At 47.4% G+C, this 14408-nt stretch overlaps 1 protein-coding gene across 5 annotated transcripts in view; it reads left to right on the forward strand.

Annotated features, from left to right (window-relative positions):
* Nucleotides 1–4564: 4564 nt before the first annotated feature.
* ZSCAN2 (zinc finger and SCAN domain containing 2) overlaps nucleotides 4565–14408 on the forward strand; it is a 35140-nt gene continuing 25296 nt past the window's right edge. For 2 of the 5 annotated variants that reach the window (XM_073013067.1, XM_007990272.3), the window contains exons 1-2: nucleotides 4577–4691; nucleotides 7957–8470. In XM_073013067.1, coding sequence (XP_072869168.1) covers nucleotides 8065–8470 — 406 coding nt within the window. In that variant the 5' untranslated portion in view covers nucleotides 4577–4691; nucleotides 7957–8064. Of the gene's footprint in view, nucleotides 4745–7191; nucleotides 7308–7956; nucleotides 8471–14408 lie in introns of those variants that run through there. The other 3 variants (XM_007990275.3, XM_007990273.3, XM_073013066.1) reach the window with 3 other exon arrangements.

A 14408-nucleotide genomic window follows, 5' to 3' on the forward strand; every position in this document is an offset into this window, starting at 1 on the left:
TGGGCTTGGCGTGTCCCCTAATACAGATACAGTTTAGATCACATGGTCCACATCCTTCAAATACCTGGAGAGTCTTCCCAAGGATGTGTACAAACGAGCCCAGACTGAGAAGACTACAATAAATACCTAAATCTTCAATGCTCAGGCACTGACAAACAACTGCAAGCATCAAGACCATCCAGGAAAACATGACCTCGCCAAACAAACTAGAGGGGCCAATCCTAGAGAAGCAGAGATATGTGACCATCCAGACAGATAATTTAAAATAGCAGTTGTGGGGAAACTCAGAGAAAGTAAAGATAACACAGAAAGAATTCAGGATTCTATAAGATAAATTTAACAATGAGACTGAAATAAAAAGAATCAAGCAGAAATTCTGGACGCATCAGTCTCTTCCTTGTGGAATTGATCAAGCAGAAGAAAAAATTAGTGAGCTTGAAGATGAGCTATTTGAAAATATACAGTTAGAGAAGACAAAAAAAAAATTAAAAAGAATGAAGCATGCCCACGAAATCTAGAAAACAGCCTCAAAAGGGCAAAGCCAAGAGTTATCGGCCTTAAAGAGGAAACAGAGAAATAGACAGAGATAGAAAGTTTATTCAAAGGGATAATAACAGAGAACTCTCCAAACCTAGAGAAAGCTATAAATACTCAAGTACAAGAAGATTATAGAATACCAAGCAGATTTAACCCAAAGAAGACTACCTGACCACATTTAATACTCAAATTCCCAAAGGTCAAGGATAAAGAAAGGATCCTAAAGCAGCAAGAGAAAAGAAACAAATAGTATACAATGGGGCTCCAATACGTCTGGCAGCAGACTTTCTGTGAAAACTTTACATACCAGGAGAGAGTAGCATGACATATTTTAAGTGCTGAAGGAAAAATACTTTTACCCTAGAATAACATATCCAGTGAAAATATCTTTCGAACATGAAGGAGAAATAAAGATTTTCCCAGACAAACAAAAGCTGAAGGATTTCATCAACACCAGATCTATCCTACAGGAAATGCTAAAGGGAAGTCTTCAATCAGAAACAAAAGGACATTAATGAGCAATAAGACATCATCTGAAGTTACAAAACTCACTGGTAATAGTAAGTATACAGAAAAACGCAGAGTATTATAACACTGTGATTGTGCAAACAACTCTTATGTAGAACAACTAAATGAACCAAACAAAAATAATAACAGCTACAACTTTTCAAGACATAGACAGTACAATAAGATGTAAGTAGAAACAACAAAAAGTTAAAAAGCAGGACAAATTAAAATATAGAGTTTTTATTAGTTTTCTTTTTATTTGTTTTATTGTTTACTTGTTTGTTCCTTTGTGCAAGCAGTGTAAAGTTGTCATCAGTTTGAATAATGGGTTATAAGATGGTATTTCCAAGCCTCATGGTAATCTCTAATTTAAAAATATGCAACAAATACACAAAACACAAAAAGCAAGAAATTAAATCATACTACCAGAGAAAATCACCTTCACAAAAAGGAAGACAGGAAGAAAGACAAGAAGAAAGAGAAGACCACAACAATCAGAAAACAAATAACAAAATGGCAAGAATCAGCCAATAATAACATTGAATGTTAATGGACTAAACTCTCCCATCAAAACTGTTATGGAAAGAACCATTATGGAGCAGTTCTCCCTGTTCCCACCCACATCATTTTTCATCAACTCTAGATGAGCTAAGGGTCCCCAAATGCCTTGGGCTGAGCATTCCTCAGGGTGAGGATCCTTCTTGCTCAGAGCCTAAAGACAAGTAGTGATACTGTTTCTGCCTGTCCAGTGTTTCCTAATAGGCCTTCAGTCTCCAGAGTGGAGAATCGCCTTTGTGGGGGGTATTAGTAAGAAAAGCTAAGAGCCAGATCTAATCCTCTCTCACCTTGCTGCATCCAGGGAATGTGCACGTGACTTAGACTCAAAGAACCGAATGCTCTTTCCTTGCACAGGAAAATTTGTATGAGAAAGGTGGGGAAACAGAGATGGCTGTAGTACCAGAGGTCATGAGATGGGAAAGCTGAACTGTTTCTGCTCAGAGACTGTTATTGTGGTTCTTGGGGCCTTCCTCTTTGTTTCTTGGCTCCTAACCGTTCTCAAACCTGCTTCGTCAGCTCCCTTCTACTCTGTCAGTTCCCTGACAGTCTTTCAATAAGTCCCTTTTACTTAAGTTAGCCAGATTAGTTCTTAAGCTTTTAACCAAAAATGCTTCCTGGTGGAATAGAGCCTCTCTCACCCTTGTGGTTTGGCCAATGGAGAAAGGAATCTCTTGGGGGAGCAACCTTGAACTTGGCTGTGTTTCCAGGCTTGCTTCGATGTAGCAGGCTGGTCTTAGGGTACTGGCTTGGCTACCAGGGCCCTTCTCAGTAGGATCACTATGCCAAGAATTGGTCTTAAATGTGACTTTCTCTCTGTCTCATGTAGGAGAGTTGACACTGGCAAGGACCAGCTTCCCCGAATCAGACACAGAGGAGACGGCTTCTCTAGGACTCTCAGTGACAAGCTAGTGCCAGTTCTGCGGTCAAGGGTTGACATGGGTTAGGAACAGAGGTAAATAAACTCTTGGGCTGCTGGAAAGTTCCATCTGTGCATCTCCAGCCTCCCCTGCATCTTTTCCTTTTTGTGTAAATTTCCATTCCTGGTAAGGATGGACACATGGAGAAACCCATTTTTTTTAATACAATGTCATCCCAAAAAAATCACCTGGAGGAGTGGTGACCCGGAATTCTGCATCCAGGGGCTTAGTGCAGACTTCTCAGGATGGCCTGGAGGTGGTGCTGTTTGCAAGTGGTCAATCTGGGATACTAAAGATGCTACCAGGGTATTGGATAAGATTCACTAGCTGAACTTCACTTTGCATCTCTGTATTTGGATTCAAGAGGTTAATTAGTGAAAAACAGGTGAATTTCACATAATCTTTGGAGTGGTGCAGAGGACTTTCTAACACAATACTCAGAGGCTATAAAAAGACAAGATTAACAAATTTGCAAAAAAAAAAATTCAAATTTCTATATTTAATAAACCAGCAGAAAACAAACAGCAAACTGAGAAAAAGTAGAAACTGCTGTGACAAAGAGATAATTTTCTTAATATACAAAGAGCTCTTACAAATAAATCCAATTTAAAAATGGGAAAAGTACCCGGCACGTGGCTCATGCCTGTAATCCCAGCACTTTTGGAGGCCAAGGTGGCTGGATCACCTGAGGTCAGGAATTCAAGACCAGTCTGATCAACATAGTGAAATCCCTGTCTCCACTAAAAATACACAAAATTAGCCAGGTGTGGTGGTGCATGCCTGTAATCCCACCTACTCTGAAGGCTGAGGCAGTAGAATCACCTGAACCTGGCAGGGGGAAGATGCAGTGAGCCGAGATCGTGTGAGTGCACTCCAGCCTGGGCGACAGAGAAAAAAAAAAAGCAGTCATTTCATTGCAGGTGCCTCCGGTAATTGCTCTGTTCAAACATACACAACGATTCTATCACAGACCATTAAGGGTGTCTCTCTCCATTTTTAGATTTTCCACTTGAGTTTCCAGGTGGTTTCTCACCTGTTTTCAAGCAGGGTTGGGGCAGCCATTTCTTCAGCAGCGCTAGGGGTAGGAACACAAAGATGGAGGCCAAACTGCCACTCCCGGGAACCCTCCCTTCCCCCATACTGAGATTGATAAGTAAGCAACCCAGTGATCAGTACCGGGTGCAGTGGCTCACACCTGTAATTCCAGCATTTTGGGAGGCTGAGGAGGAAGGAGTGCTTGAGCCCAGGGGTTCGAGGCCAGCCTGGGCAACATATGGAGACCCTGTCTCTATGAAATGTAGATCCTGTCTCTCTGTGTGTGTATAAATATGTATATACATAAATATATATTTTTTAAAAATAAAATGGGGACGTCCAACAGGTGTGCTAGGGGCGGTGTCTCTGCCTGGGGAGGTGGTGATGACAGGGCAGGTTTCACCCAGGAGAAGCTGGAAGAATGGGAGTTCCGCGGCAGAGGAGGCGGGGCAAGACGTTCCTCCAAACACAGGAATACCACGTGCGAAAACAGAGGGGTGTGCGAAGACCGAGTGCCTGTATACAGCTGCCAACTGGGGGAAAGGCGCCAGGCTTGGGCGATGAGGATTTGTTCCCCCATGGCCTCCCTTCCTGTCCAGGGTCCGCTCTCGCTGGTCGAGGGTGCCTGACAATACTCCTTGCCACGGGGTTCGCAGCTGAAAAGGTCCTTCAAGTCCGGTCATCCAACTTTCACTTTTTATAGACAAATATACAGAGGCCTTAGATAAGTGAAACGGCTTGTCTCGGGTTACAGCTCTGGCCAACACAGGGGTTCTGACGGTCAGTCCGCGGATTTTCCTGCCTCTGACCCGCGGGCACTGCCCAGGCTATCAGCCCCAAACCCTGCTGCGGAGACCTCGGTCAGGTTCGCCTCCGGGCGGACTACATCTCCCACAATGCCTTGGGCCCAGCCTCCCTCCCGCCGCCCGGCTGGGTGCCGTCTCCACCAATAGAAAGGCAGAATTTCCAGGGCCGTTCTCGGCAGCCAATGAGCGGGGCGATGGGCGGGCCTCTCCCGTCCATTGTTCTCGGTGCCCCACGGGCTTGAGCCGGGGTGAATCCGGAGGGGCCGGGCCGAGCCCAGGGGCGCTTTTGCGCGCGAAGCAGCCGCTAGAGCAGGACCTGGTCTCTCGAGAGGTGAGCCGGAGAGGCAGGCCTGGAGCTGCGCGGACCCCGGGCAGTAGCCCGAGGTGAGGGAATAGCGGGCCTGGAGCCAGCTACCGGCAGCTCTGCTGGGGGAGGGGCGTCGGGGTCGCGCTCAGTGTCCTGCGGGCCCTGCAGCCCAGAGCGCCGGCTCCGCTCCGCGAACCGTCTTGGAGGCGTCTCGCTGGCGGAGAGCTCCTTGCGTCTCCTACCGGGAAGCGCAGGCTTTGGACGGGAAGGGGCATTCAACGACATCCCGCGCAGCGTACACGTTTTACAGATGGGGAAACTGAGGTTCAGGGGGGCGTGTCGTGCCCCGAGTCAGACGGCAAATTAGCTGACCGGGCACACTTTTCCCAGGCTCCCAAGTAGGAAGAGTTCTCTTATACCATATGCCAATGTTTCTTCTAGTCATTTGAGTAAATACACGTTGAGAGCGTGGGTTTTCCCACTAGCTTTTATTTTCTTTTTGTCCTTTTTTTTTTTTTTTTTTTTTTTTTTGCCTTTGTCAACCTTTCTCCCCTTTTCATTGAGGGGGGGAGTGTTTTTTGAGTCTTTATGATGTAGTAAGGATTTTTTTTAAAATTTTTTTATTTTTGAAGAGACTGGGTCTCACTCTGTTGCCCAGGTTGGTCATAAACTCCCGGCCTCAAGCCATCTTCCCTCCTCGGCCTCCCAAAGGGCTGGAATTACAGGCGTGAGCTGCAGCTCCTGGGCTAACAATAATTTTGTATTGCTTTTATAATGTTCATTTTAAGTCGTTTGCAATTCCACTGCTCTCAGTATTTTGTAGCTGCCGTCCCGTTCTTTTTTCCCGTGAGTTCATTTATCTTTTATTTATTTATTTATTTATTTATTTTTTTGAGACGGAGTCTCGCTCTGTCGCCCAGGCTGGAGTGCAGTGGCGCCATCTCAGCTCACTGCAAGCTCCGCCTCCCGGGTTCACACCATTCTCCTGCCTCAGCCTCCCGAGTAGCTGGGATTACGGGCATGCGCCACCACGCCCGGCGAATTTTGTGTTTTTAGTAGAGATGCGGTTTCTCCATGTTGGTAAGGCTGCTCTCGAACTCCCGACCTCAGGTAATCCGCCCACCTCAACCTCCCAAAGTGCTGAGATTTTTTTTTTTTTTTTTTTTTTTTTTTTTTTTTTTTTTGAGACAGAGTCTGGCTCTGTCGCCCAGGCTGGAGTGCAGTGGCCGGATCTCAGCTCACTGCAAGCTCCGCCTCCCGGGTTTACGCCATTCTCCTGCCTCAGCCTCCGGAGTAGCTGGGACTACAGGCGCCCGCCACCTCGCCCGGCTAGTTTTTTGTATTTTTAGTAGAGACGGGGTTTCACCGTGTTCGCCAGGATGGTCTCGATCTCCTGACCTCGTGATCCGCCCGTCTCGGCCTCCCAAAGTGCTGGGATTACAGGCTTGAGCCACCGCGCCCGGCCCCAAAGTGCTGAGATTACAGGCTGGAGCCACTGCGCCCAGCTGTGAGTTTATTTTTAAAGGGAATTCAGGACTTACTATGTCTATGGTTTTTCTGCCCTGCTGATTTTGTGTTTATCCATTATTTTCATATCAGAAGGATTATCTTAAATCATTAATGATTAATCTTTGTCAGTGTAATTTTTAAAATATTAAAAACATACAGCGTAATGCACAGATCTTAAATTTCATGTTTGCTGTTGTGCCGCCATTGCCAAATGAAGATATCGAAAATTTCCATCATCCCAGAAGGCTCCTTTGAGTCCTTTTCCTATCATTACCACCCAAACGTAGCCATATATTATAGCACAGTTTCTTTTTTTTTTCTTTTCTTTTTATTTATTTGGTTTTTTGAGACAGAGCCTTGCTCTTTTGCCCAGGCTGGAGTGCAGTGGCACGATCTCGGCTCACTGCAACCTCCTCCTCCCAGGTTCAGGCAGTTCTCCTGCCTCAGCCTCCTGAGTAGCTGGGATTACAGGTGCCCACCACCATGCCTAGCTAATTTTTGTATTTTTGGTAGAGATGGGGTTTCACTATATTGGCCGGGCTGGGCTTGAACTCCTGACCTCAAGTGATCCGCCTGCCGAGGCCTCCCAAAGAGCTGGGATTACAGGCAACTGCGCCCGGCCTATAGCACAGTTTCTAATACATGCTACTATATGGGTGTGTCATAGTTTATTAGCCATTCCCTGCTGCTGGATTTTTAAGGACTCAAGTTTTTGGTTATTTTTTTAAGATAAAGTACTGAGGGGCCGAGGCTGGATTGGAGAGTATGGGTATGTTTTAAACTTCATACTTACAGTATGGTAATACTGCAGTTGAGATATTGCCTTTCTTCCAATGAAGCTCAAAGTGCTTTGACATCTGATCCATTGCTAATCCTTAAGATGCCCCCATAAAAACAGAAACATGAGTGTTACTATCTCTATTTATTAGGTGGTCACAGAGTTTGGTGATTAAGTTGTTTGTTAGGTCAAGGTCTCACACACACACTCCTGTGTTGCAGGAGGATGGCCCTCAGTCTGAGCCCTTTCCCCAGAGTGCTGGCAAGGGCAACCGCCAGGAGGAGGTGACCAGGGGACCACAGGGTGCACTCGGCCACCTCTGAGAGCTCTGTCGGCGCTGGCTGAGGCCAGAGGTACTCACCAAGGAGCAGATGTTAACCATGCTACCAAAGGAAATTCAGGCTTGACTGCAAGTCAAGTCAAGGTCCAAGTCGGAACTGACTTATGAGAGTCCTCAGTATTTCAGTCATGGGTTTTTCCCAGGGACTTTGCATTTCTGATACTCATTCTTTGGTATTTTGGAAGGAACAATGCTGTATTTTTTGTGCTTGGGATACTTTTTTTGTTTTGTTTTGTTTTTGAGACGGAGTCTCACTCTGTTGCCTGGGCTGTAGCGCAGTGGCGAGATCTGTGCTCACTGCAACCTCCGCCTCCTGGGTTCAAGAGATTCTCCTGCCTCAGCCTTCCAAGTAGCAAGGACTACAGGCCCCTGCCACCACACCCGGCTAATTTTTGTATTTTTAATAGAAACGGAGTTTCGCCATATCTCAGGTGATCTGCCCACCTCGGCCTCCCAAAGTGCTGGGATTACAGGCGTGCGACACCGCCTTCTCTTACCACAGATGTTTTCAGGAATAAGCCATTTTTTCTTTAAGAGGAACAGGAAACGTCTGTTGGTTTGCATATGTGAGGACCACTTGGTGGTCTGACCTGGGCTTTTGCGAGTTAGATTGCTGTAAGACAGTCTACCTATACATTATGGTTCTCTTTTTTGTTTCTCAGCGGGACTACTTGTTGATATCTGAGGAGGGAAGTGTCTTACCTGAGAGCCTGGCTGGAGAAGACTGGGGTTCAAGGCTTGACGCCTAAGTGATTGCCCCAGGACCGTGGATGATGGCTGCAGAGATCCCGAGAGTGACCACTCCGCTGAGCCCCTTGGTCCAGGTGCCTCAAGTGGAAGATAGACAGAAGGAGGAGGTCACCACCATGATCCTGGAGGATGACTCCTGGGTGCAGGAAGCTGTGTTGCAGGAGGATGGCCCTGAGTCTGAGCCCTTTCCCCAGAGTGCTGGCAAGGGCAGCTCCCAGGAGGAGGTGACCAGGGGACCACAGGGTGCACTCAGCCGCCTCCGAGAGCTCTGTCGGCGCTGGCTGAGGCCAGAGGTACACACCAAGGAGCAGATGTTAACCATGCTACCAAAGGAAATTCAGGCTTGGCTGCAAGAGCATCGGCCTGAAAGCAGTGAGGAGGCAGCGGCCCTGGTGGAAGACTTGACCCAGACCCTTCGGGACAGTGGTGAGACGCGGAACCTCATAGGGAGAGGGCGGGAGCACCCTTCCAAGGTGGAGGAGTGCGTTGTGTCAGAGGAGGAGAAGGTGGTGTCCAAGACAGAGTAGGGGGCTAGCGCCATCCCTCTGCTCTGTCTGCAGGCAGTCAGCATGTTCATCAGCCTTTTAGTGTCCTCACTGTGTGCAATGTCAGCTCCAGAACTGCATTGTAGGAGGGGCTTAGAGCTACATTTGCATTGTAAGCACAGTTTTTACTTCTGTGTTTATTTGGAGTGGTTGGGAAGGTGGTGGAAGTTACACGGGGAGGAGATGGAGACCCCTGGCACCTTCACTTGGTTGTACAAGAAACATCCAAATAGTTCTTGCAATTAGAGAAAACAATCTGATATTTTCAACTTTTTTTTTTTTTTTTGAAACAGAGTCTCACTCTGTCGCCCAGGCTGGGGTGCAGTGGCACGATCTTGGCTTGCTGCAACCTCCGCCTTCTGGGTTCAAGCAGTTCTCCTGCCTCAGCCTCTTGAGTAGCTGGAATTACAGGCACGCGCCACCATGCCTGGCTAAGTTTGTATTTTTAGTAGAGACAGGGTTTCACCATGTTAGCCAGACTGGTCTCAAACTCCTAACCTCGTGATCCGCCCACCTTGGCCTCCTAAAGTGCTGGGATTACAGGTGTGAGCCACCCATGCTTAGCCTCAAAGTGATTATTTTTGTGAAACCAAGAGAAATGACAAGTAAACCAGCTAATAACTAGGGACTTTCTGTGGTATAAAGTAATCGTAGGCTCTTAAAATCGTAATTTCAAACGAGCTCTTTGCAATAGTTACTCTATTTTTTTTCCGGTGTTACTAATAAGTATTGGGATCCTCTCTTGCCATTTAACCGCTCTGTCTCCCTCCTGGTTTTCTGTTATAAACTGGACTCACTTGATGACCAAATATTTACTTCAGATGTACCTGTGCCTTTAGGGCTGTCTCAGGGGTCATAGGATATGGCTGCCTTTGTGCTAATGAGAACTACCGAAGTTCAGAGAAGGGAGCATGGAGAGGAGAGGTCAGGTCAGAGAAGGCTTCCTGGAGGAGGTGACACCTAAGCAGGAGGTTGTAGAAGGGATTAGGGTGTGGCAGCTGAGAGAAGCTGTGCTGAGCAGAGGCTTGGAAGGGCAGAGCCAAGGTAGTTTATACCTTTGGGTAACAGCAGAACTGGCTGATGGGAGTGGCAAGTGTGTTTTTAGGAAGTGGTAGGAAGTAGAGTTTGGGGGAAGGGTGAGTGAGGGCCTGGACTGAATGTCCTTGGCCTTAGCAGGTTCTTGAACTAGGGCCCCAGGGGGCATGGGAGGAAGTGGAGTTTGGCAACAGGATGTAGGTTTGATTAGGGTAGTGAGAGGCTAGGGGCAGGAGAGCAGCCAGGAGGCTCCCTTGTCATCGGGTGTGCAGTGATGGGGGTTGGCCCCAGGTGGGGCACATGTGAGAAAGAACTGATAGTCACCATGGCTAGCACTTCCCAAGCTCTTTCTGCAAGGCAGGACATATGCTTAGCATCTAATATGGAAAACTCATGTAATCTTCACCACCCTGGAAGATAAGCAGGATTATCATCACCAGAGATCCCTTAAGATCGTATGCCTTTGTACCAGGCAGAACCAAGATTTGTACTTACATGTCTGAGGACATGGCCCATGTTTTTAAGCGCTGTCACATGTATGATTCTAAGAGACACTTCCTTGTGGGTGTTGGAAGTTGGGGATGCAGATGGAATTAAGACAGTGACTAACTCCAGAGCATCTGGCCTGGAGGATTCAGAGGACTGGAAAGAGAAGAGAAGGAAACTGAAGGGGTTTGGGGCAGACTATCACAACCTCCAGGGACTGGGAGAATGAGTAGAGCTGTCCTGTGGAGAAAGGGACTGATGCTGAAGGTCTGCAGTGACCCAACCCTGCCCTGGGCACCTTCATGTCTGTCTCACTAAGAATCCTGTGAGTGGCTGGTGTTGTCATTTCACAGATAGGAAAATGCAAGTTCAGGAAGCTCACTCACATGCCTGTTAAATGGTGGAGCCAGGATTCAAACCCAGACCTGTCTCTTTCTGCATAGAGATCTCAGTTTTACTTGAAGCAAAGTGCTTGATTTTCTTTGGCCCTGAAAAAATAACTTTGAATTTTATTCCTCCTATTAAAATAAGCAAACCTGTCTTCCTATTTTACAGCTGTCTTTGCTTCCCTTCTGGTGGAGGTGACCAGTTTGAACTTTGGATCTGCAGTCAGATACTGTGGAGGAGAGAGTGGCGGAGGGCTGAGGAGAGGCCTCAGGTTGTTATTTAGTTGGGGAGGCACAGAGCAGAGGTTCAGGTCTCAGCAGGTGTCAGAGGCAATTACAGCCCTTCCCATCCAGCTTGCGGCAGGGCCTCTGCCTTTCATCTTTCACTGGGCACCTGAGATGGGAACCAGTGGGGACCATCCCAGATGTGTGAGTTTGTCTGTCCCCGACTTCTGCCTCTGAGATTGTCTTCATTGGTCTTTGTTTAACAAATGCCCCTGCTTCCTCATGATTGCTCACAGGAGTCCCTGCATTTGTCTTCATCCCTTCTCAAACATTTACTCGACATAAGGCTGCGTGACCTCTATTCTGTTTGCCCTGCTTGGGACCTTTGGACACATTCACCCAGCACAGGGCATTTCCGGGCCTGGTTAGTCAGTGGTGGTTTAATGTTTTTCTAACAGGAACCTCTGGGCACTTACGATTCAACTACCTTCTAATTCTAATGAAGATCGGACCTATGTTAATAGATTAAGAGGCAGAGCTTATGTCTCTCTGTGACTGTTTCCTGAGGACATTTTACTCTCTATACCCAGCCCTAATCCAGATGCATGGAGTTTCTCACCTGAATTCTTGGAGCAGCTGCCAAACTGAACCCGTCTTCAGCTTCTGCCACTTCATCGCAGCTCTTCCACTCCTAGCAGAGTGATGAGGCACTCCTGCTTAAAAACCTTCATGAGCTTCCCCGTATCTACCAAATCAAGCATGACCTCCATGTTCTGCTTGGAATCTGGTTGATTCTGTGGGACCTGGCCCAGACCCCCGCTGCAGCCTGCTCCCACCCCTGACCCTCCATGCTCTACCCCCCACTCCATTCAGATCTCGCTCTTTCTTTTTTTTTTTTTTTTTTTTGAGACGGAGTCTCGCCCTGTCGCCCAGGCTGGAGTGCAGTGGCCGGATCTCAGCTCACTGCAAGCTCCATCTCCCAGGTTTACACCATTCTCCTGCCTCAGCCTCCCAAGTAGCTGGGACTATAGGCGCCTGCCACCTCGCCCGGCTAGTTTTTTGTATTTTTTAGTAGAGACGGGGTTTCATCGTGTTAGCCAGGATGGTCTCGATCTCCTGACCTTGTGATCCGCCCGTCTCGGCCTCCCAAAGTGCTGGGATTACAGGCTTGAGCCACCGCGCCCGGCCTGATCTCGCTCTTTCTTGAACACAGCCTGTGCTTTTTTTTTTTGAGACAGGGTCTTACTCCATCCCCCAGGCTGAAGTGCAGTGGTGCCATCTGGGCTCACCGCAACCTATGCCTCCTGGGTTCAAGTGATTCTCCTGCCTCAGCCTCCCGAGTAACTGGGATTACAGGTGCCCACTACCATGCCTGGCTAATTTTTGTGTTTTTAGTAGAGACAGGGTTTCACCACATTGGCCAGACTGGTCTCGAACTCCTGACCTCAGGTGATCTGCCCACCTCGGCTTCCCAAAGTGCTGGGATTACAGGCGTGAGCCACTGCGCCTGGCCCTTGCTCCTAGATTTTTGGCTTGGAATAGCCTTGTCCCATCTCTGTGTGATAAAATCCCAGTTATTCTTTGAGTGCCCACCCATGGAGACCCTCTTCATTAAAGCTGTTCTTAAACCCTGTCCCTTTTCCCTATCCCCAGTTCCACACACCTAGGAGCACCTCTAATCACCTCTGCTAGAAGTCATCTCCCCCAGAACATTCAGATTCTCTCTCTTGGCTTTTTATCATAGCTCACCTTGTTTTCTGTTTATATGAATATTTATCTTATTTCTTCTAGGAACCTATAAAATCCTAGAAGACAAGGAACCTGTCTTTTTAAAATTTAATTTTATTTTATTTTTTGAGATGTCGCTCGTCATCTAGGCTGTAGTGCAGTGGCATGATCTTGGCTCACTGCAAACTCCGCCTCCCAGGTTAAGGCCATTCTCCTGCCTCAGCCTGCTGAGTAGCTGGGACGACAGGTGCCTGCCACCATGCCCAGCTAATTTTTTGTATTATTATTATTTTTTTTTAGTAGAGACGGGGTTTCACCATGTTAGCCAGGGTGGTTTCGATCTCCTGACCTCGTGATCCGCCCGCCTGGGCCTTCCAAAGTGCTAGGATTACAGGCGTGAGACACCACACCCAGCCAGAATCTGTCTTTTTCCTTTCTCTTTAATTCCCCCTCTTCCCTCTCTTCCACCCTACTTCCTCTTCCTTTCCCTCTCCCTTCAATATCATGAACCTCTGAGCCCCACCCTAGAACTCCTGAATCAGACACTTTGAGGGTGGCCGGGCCCGATGGCTCATGGCTATAATCCCATGTCTTTGTGAGGCCGAGGCGGATGGATCACTCAAGGCCAGGAGTTTGAGATCAGCCTGGCCAACAAAGTGAAGCACCATCTCTACTAAAAATACAAAAAAATCAGCCAGGCGGTGGCGTTTGCCTATAATCCCAGCTACTTGGGAGGCTGAGGCAGGAGGATCGCTTGAACCTGGGAGGTGGAAGTTGTAGTGAGCTGAGATCGTGCCATTGCACTTCTGGGTGACAGCAAGATTCTGTCTCAAAAAAAAAAAAAAGGAAACTTTAAGGGTGATGCCCAGCACCCCTCTAAGTGATCCCGATTCAGACTCCAGTTTGAGAACCTCTGCACTAGACCTCTGGTTCTCAAACTCAGCCGCACATTAGAATTACCTGGGGCCCTGGAGCCTACTCCAGGGATTCTAATTTTCTGATTTAATTGGTAATGGGTATGGCCTAGGCAAGGGAGTTTTGAAAGTGCCCCATGTGGTTATATTATGCAGCAAAGTGTAAACACCACTGCCATAGAGCTTTGTTCCTCAGGGGGTGGTCAGTGGGCCAGCAGCATCAGTTCACCTGGGAGTTTGTTAGACATAAGGACTGTCAATCTCACCTAGCCCTGCTGAAGCAAATTTGCATTTGACATGATCTCCAGGTGATTCCTATGCTCTTTGAAGTTTGAAAAGCATTAATGACCCAGGAGAGGAATAGAGGTTGTTAACTTCAAGCCTTCTCTTGTCCAACAATTGAGTGAAAGAGTCACAGCTGACCTCTCCAGCCATCCTCAGCATCATCTGGCTTTCAGCCATCAGAGGCAACAGGTGATTTGTTTTGACCTTGCTGCCCCAGCGAAATGCTCCCTTAATGACCACAAATGAACACACACATTCATTTGTTTCAGCCAGAAAGGGAGTGGAGAGTGTTAGAGCTTATGTCTTTCTAAAGCTACAATTTTTAGTTTCAAAACAAAATTACTTTAATATATGGATGAGAGAGACAAAGTCTTACTCTGTCAACCCAGGCTGGAGTGCACTGGTGTGATCATAGCTCACTATAACCTTGAACTCTTGACCTCAAGTGATATTCCTATTTCAGCCACCCAAAGCACTGCGATTACAGGAATGAGCTACTGTGCCCAGCCCAAAAATTACTTTTAATTTACTCAAATATTTGAAAAGTATACCAGACAGAACTCTTAGGGAGAAGTAACGTTATAACTATGAAATGTTTGGCATTCATTTATTTCACCAGATAACAGTCCATTGGTGTTTTTATCAGCAGTTAGTCTTTCAAGCAGCCAGAGTTCAGGGGGAACAATGCTCCCAGTTCCTTAGGGACATTCAGGTTTCCGCTGGGCTTGCCAGGGCAGCGCTCTAATGCAGAGAGCCCCAT

This window comes from Chlorocebus sabaeus, chromosome 29 (assembly GCF_047675955.1).
Source record: "Chlorocebus sabaeus isolate Y175 chromosome 29, mChlSab1.0.hap1, whole genome shotgun sequence".
In the NCBI taxonomy this organism is placed as follows: domain Eukaryota; kingdom Metazoa; phylum Chordata; class Mammalia; order Primates; family Cercopithecidae; genus Chlorocebus; species Chlorocebus sabaeus.